The sequence below is a fragment of the Erpetoichthys calabaricus genome, chromosome 3 (assembly GCF_900747795.2).
Source record: "Erpetoichthys calabaricus chromosome 3, fErpCal1.3, whole genome shotgun sequence".
NCBI lineage: Eukaryota > Metazoa > Chordata > Cladistia > Polypteriformes > Polypteridae > Erpetoichthys > Erpetoichthys calabaricus.
In genome coordinates, this window is record NC_041396.2 from 292,569,795 (window position 1) to 292,575,794 (window position 6,000).

Below are 6,000 nucleotides of genomic sequence, written 5' to 3' on the forward strand. Positions count from 1 at the left end.
AAGCTCTTTGAAAATCGCCTATTATTTAATCAACATGTCGAGTCAACCGTTTGTACTTGTGTGCTCTCAACATGCAGAATGCATTCATTCACAGATCTTGTCCAATATTTTGGAAGAATCAGAGTATTGCATGCAGAGAACACGCATTTGAACTGATCACCAGACCCTTTACTGCTATTGATCGGTGAAATTTTCCAAAGGGTTTTCTGGTAGAACATTTGTTGGATTTGCTGGTGGCTTTTTCATTGTACCATTGGCTTCGGTGAACTCCAATCCCCTCAATTTTATCAACCATGATACTTTGCAAGGACAGTATGGGTAGCAACATCCCCATCCTAATCTATTCTGATTGTGTCCTGCATGTAAGTGTACAGTGCTGCCTGATCTACTTTACATGTATGAATAATTTTATGGTGTATATACACACATGCATAATGTCACTGCCCAATCAGTACAGCAAGCAGATTTGCACTTTGAGTTGACCATAATAAAATTATTATAAAAATACTTTTCTTGCTTTGCATAGTTTCATTGCATGTCGCAACTTCACTGCTGGATTAAGCTTGCGATGCTCCTCACTATGTAGCGCACATCGGGTAGTGACAGAGATGGCCAACCCCAAGTATAGAGCACTGGCCCCTTCCCTCTTAGGCTCTGCAGTGGATATTTGTAGCAATAGAACCTGCAGAGAGAGACGAAGAACTCGGAGTACAATTTTTATCTCTGGGAGGCACACTGATAACTCGCCGCTGAGGTCACATTTTTGGTCATAATCTGTCCAGTTGGCAGACTTTTTCACCAGCCCTCGGGGACACTTTAAAGAACATTGCACCTTTATAATCCACTGCAAACTAGTTCAGTTTCTCCTTTCCCATCTACTTCAATGCAATTTGTTTTTATTGTCCGAAATTCATAAATGTTTTCAAAATTTCCACATCCTTGAGGTGAAGCGAATGTAGCTGTGTTCACTCATTACTACTCTTGATTTGCTACTCTTGATCAATGAATTGCCGAAGACATGGGTCTTCAGTTCAAGAGAGTGCAGTGTAGTTTGGAAGTGTCTCTCCCACCACTCCCAACCCCAAACCTCACCGACTATGCATTTTCTTCCTCCAGGAGAGAAACGAGATAAACATGGCAATATATCCGGTAAAGGCTGCCAGTGTGGCGTTTGGGTTCAAATCCCACTATTAATGTTACTTTAGCTGGCTGTACTCCAACTGTTAAAAGAAATGTAACCAGTTGTATGTCTCGGATGTTGTAGGCTGCTGTGGATAACGGTGTCCGTCAAATAACTTGCTCAACTAATGCCAAAAAATACTGAAAAGTAATGGTGGCGGCAAGAAGGACTAAATAATGCATATTTGTAAAATTTAACCAAGCATGTACTCCTTTTTGCCACCCTAATTTAAGCAATGTTGCCTTATTTACTTTTATATTATAAAATAAATAATTAGATATTAATGACGCATCCTTTTTTTTCCCTTGAGTATATGCTTACAATTCAGATGAATATAATTTAAATGGACATTTTATGCTGCTTGTGTAGCTGTAGGAATCCATCTGTGTTCAGGGGGTGTGCCCCTTTATGCTGTATACTGTACCTCCTAACTCAGGGGGTGGGCAAACCGAGTCCTGGAGGGTCGCAGTGGCTGCAGGTTTTTGTTCCATCCCAGTTGCTTAATTAGAAAACGATCCATGGCAATAATTTAATTTCGTGGCTTGTTAGTTAGTGCTTTAACTCTGCCATGCCAGGTCAGCTTCATATCCTAGATTTCCTTTTCCTTTCTAAGGATATCCTCCAAATGACTGAAAGTCTAAAGTCTCTGTCCTTCACTTTTTTTCTCTTCACTTTCCTTCCAAGTCTTTATTTAAACCAAACCATGCATGATAAATACACACAAGTTTAAATGGAGAACTGCTGGTTTCTTTTGTCATTTGCATCTTATTGCAATAAGGGAGCCATTAAAAATGGACAATACAGTAATCCCTCACTTATCGCGGGAGATAGGTTCCAAGGCCGACCGCGATAACTGAATTTCCGCGGAGTAGGGACACCATATTTATTTAATTATTTAACGTGTATTTGGACGTTTTTAAACCCTCCCTGTATTGTTTACAACCCACCCTTTACTCTATTAATAACAGGGAGAACTGCTAAGCAATATGAAATCAGTAGATAAGTTTACACTTACTGTATAGCGAAGTACACGTAGCTATATATGACGTGATGATGGTGATGAATATGCTGCGCAGTAAAAATGATGACGATGAAGGTGATAATCCCCTGAATGCAGTAGCAAGAGCACATTAATGCTGAATGAGTGAGATGAGACTTCCTGGTTAATGCAGCACTCCGTCGCTGAGCCAATCCGCAGCACACAGGAACTTAACTGCGTGCTCTGATTGAGTAGCTTCTCAGCCATCCGCCAATAGCATCTCTTGTATGAAATCAACTGGGCAAACCAACTGAGGAAGCAAATACCAGAAGTAAAAAGACCCATTGTCCGTAGAAACCCACGAAGCAGCGAAAAATCCACGTTATGTATTTAGATATGCTTACATATAAAATCCGCGAAGTCGTGAATCCGTGAAAAGTGAACCGCGAAGTAGCGAGGGATTACTGTAGTTATTTTAGAGTAAAATTAGCAATAAGGGTTTAAAATCTTAATGAGCAAGACGACCAAAGTGAAGCAGAAGTGTTACTTGAGCAGAGAGTGCTGCTTAAGGATTTGGGTTAGAACAAAAAACCTTGCGGCCCTCCAGGACCAACACTGCCCACCCCTGTCTTAACTGAACTTGGGTGATCGATATGGCTCTCCAGTAGAGGCTGGTGATGCACGAGAAGTACAATACGTAACGCCCTCTATGATGTGGCAGACCAAAGTCATTGCATTCATCTTAGGGTTTCAATTAACAAGTGTAATTTTCTTTCTCTCTTTCAGCCTCCACCACCCGGAGTCCTCCCCAGTGCAGCCCAGCTTGCTGCCATGCAGGGTGCCAATGTGGTGATGACACAGAGGAAGGGCAATTTCTTCATGGGTGGCTCAAGCGGGGGTTATACCATTTGGTAACGGATATCTCGAGAAGCTGCACGTCACAATACTGACATTGCCTAACGGAATGTAATACTTTTAGTGCCGGGAGGGTGACGTACACCACCAGTAAATTTAAAGGGGGGGGGGGAGAGTGCAAATTAAAAATGGGTGGGGGGGGGGGGTGTTAGGTTTGAGCCCTGGATTTTCCATTTCTGACTTTAAACACGTGCTACTGTAAACACACGTTTTCTCTTTGTAACACTGTAGTCCTCCTGGACTGGTGAAGTGCATGCTGCACGGGCAGGGATTTCTGGGAGTTTGTTTTTTTTTTTTTACACACACCCCCCCCCCCCCCCCCCCCCCAATCCATTTTACACTCTTAATCTTCTCAAGCCAGCTTGTCAGCATTGTGTTAAATCTCGTGGTGCTCCTTTGGCAGGTTGTTGCTTGTTGTTGGTTGTTTTTTTTAATTTTACTCTGTACCGAGACCATTTGCAGGACCTCTGTTGACCGTAACATCATTAGCCTGGCAGAAAAATACGTGCCACTCGGCCACTTTCTTTTTTTTTTTTTTTTTTAAATATCCTTCTTAATCAGCCTGTCGCTCTGCCCAGTCACTGGGAGTCATCAGTCTGCCTTTTATTTTTGTTGCACACGTTTGCACTTTTTTTTTTTATTTAGGGGAATTATTTCTACATCCATCTTGTATTGTGAAGCGTCACATTTAACGTTAACGATACACATTTTTGACTTTAAATTGTTGCCATATATAAATGAAAACTTCGATTTTCATTCTCTCCCAGACCCCCCAAACCCCCAGGCTGTTTCTGAGGCGGGTGTACTTGGTTTGCACATAAAACAAATGTACACAAGGGATCAAGTATACTTTTCATTTCATTATTATTATTTTTTTTTTCTTTTCATGGTGGTGTACTGCACCTTTTAAAGGACAACGTTTTAGAAGAATCTTCTTGGGTGCCAAATGTCTTGCGCACCTTTTAATTAAACAAAAAGCAACTTTTAATTTTCCAGAAGAGTAATCAAGTTTAGACTGGAGTGCCAATGCAGAGAGAGGAGGCTGCCATTTCTTTTTTTTTTTCTTTTCTTTTATGCTTGTGCCAGTAGGAAAGCAAGCGACCCGCGGGGATTTGCGGCTCTACGGTGGCGTTTAAGCAATAAACTTGGGTGTTGTGGCATTCATTGTCCTTTTTTTTTTTTTTTTTTTTTTTTTTTTTTTTAAGGCTCTGGTGTTTTTGTTTCAGCGTATGAATGAGCGACGTTTTCCTCTGAAGTTTCATCACACCCTCGATGGATTCTGCCCGCGTCAAAATTCCTATGCAATGCTAGAAGGGAGAGTGCCAAAAAGATTTTGTTGCAGTCTGCGTAACATCTGCCCAGAATTTTAAGTCCTTCATGAACTAGCAGATGCCAGTTTTTATGGTCATTCAGCTCTTTTAACAGTCCCAAGGTTTGTCGCGTATCATTGTTTTAAACTGCTGTTTCCCCACAGTCCACATTATATTTTGCCTTTTTATTATAATTTTGTTTGGTGTAGGTATTTAAAAATGTTCAAGAATCTAAAACCATTCAATCACTTTTTTTTTTTTTTTAATTTGCTGTTGAACTAACTGGTCACGGTGTTCTTTGTTTAAATGAACTCACTGTAATGTACATTAATAATCGCTTTATCAGGATTATGTAATCGTATCCTCCAACCCTATCACGTTAAGAAGACAGCAATATTTGCCACAAGGACCGTGCGCTTTTTTTTTTCTTGGCCAGCATGCCCTGTACCCCCCTTTTTTTTATTCCCCCTAAACCCCCCCGATCATCCCCCCCCCCACCCCCCCTTCATTGCTTTGATGCTTCACATTCTACCCTTAACTAATGAGGGCAGCCGGCCACCCAAACACCACTGTCCGAGAGAGATGAGGTGGGTGACCTGTAGCTCTTTTAGGATTGAATAGCTGTATGCTTGTATTTGGCTTGTGGGGGCTGTTTTTTCTCCCCCCCCCTTTTTTTTTTTTTTATTTCGGTTGCCAAACTTTTTAAATTTTTTCCTTCCAAGTTTCAGAAATGCCACCCTCCTCTCTGTGTGTGTTTTGTGTGTAAGGTGACATGAAGAACAGGGTTTAATGGACATTTATAGTTCAGGGATTCTCTTTAAAATATTTTTTTTTATATATATAAATATATATATTAAACAATTATTTGGATCTGGTGAAAATATTTTATCTTAAGGTTATTGAAAAGTTGACGAGTGTTGCTCATTTTGGTGTGTGTAAAGATTGTTAGTATGGGCAGAACCTCTCTTTGCATCTAAACTGTGGTGCACTTAACTTTTTTTATACTAAAATAAGGTTAAAATTTAGAATAAAGACTATTTTGGAAATTTGAACAGCTAGTGCGTGTTTGTTTTTTTTTTTTTTGTCCCCCCCCCCCCCCCCCTCTTAGACAATTTTCTGTTTGTCTTGTGCCTGTAAAATATCAGGAACATAATAGAGGTAAGAAGAGAACAAAACCCTGGCTGGGATGCTGGTCCACTTTCTCATGTGGAATGGAAAAACCTAGTAACTGCAATTATTATTCTACCCCAACCCAAATTTGGAGTTACTAGGTCTTTCCTGATGTTACTTGGCATACTACCTTTTTATGTCTTCATTCTGGTCATAGCATGATGGATAAGCGAGTGTATATACACACACATACTGCAGGACAAAAACCTAGCAACTCCCACTGACCAATACGGCAAGATGGCCTACCAATGAAAATGTCAGATTGTGATCATGTGATTTCTTTCTTTTTTTTTTTTTTTAAATATAAAATGCTGTTACTGTGTGATTTCAATGGTAGGTGGTGTTGATTTAAAAAAAATAATAATTGTGTATGTGAAGCTTGGGGCAAAAATAAAATCTAGATATCATTAATTATAGGGGTGACATTTTTCTCAATTTGCCGATTT

At 40.1% G+C, this 6,000-nt stretch overlaps 1 protein-coding gene across 1 annotated transcript in view; it reads left to right on the forward strand.

The window, feature by feature from the left end:
* The window catches only part of dazap2 (DAZ associated protein 2), a 29,099-nt gene extending 23,663 nt beyond the window's left edge, over positions 1-5,436 (forward strand). Inside the window, exon 4 of the mRNA XM_028798535.2 lies at positions 2,946-5,436. Coding sequence (XP_028654368.1) covers positions 2,946-3,074 — 129 coding nt within the window. The 3' untranslated portion in view covers positions 3,075-5,436. The remainder of the gene's footprint in view (positions 1-2,945) is intronic.
* The last annotated feature ends 564 nt before the right edge of the window (positions 5,437-6,000 follow it).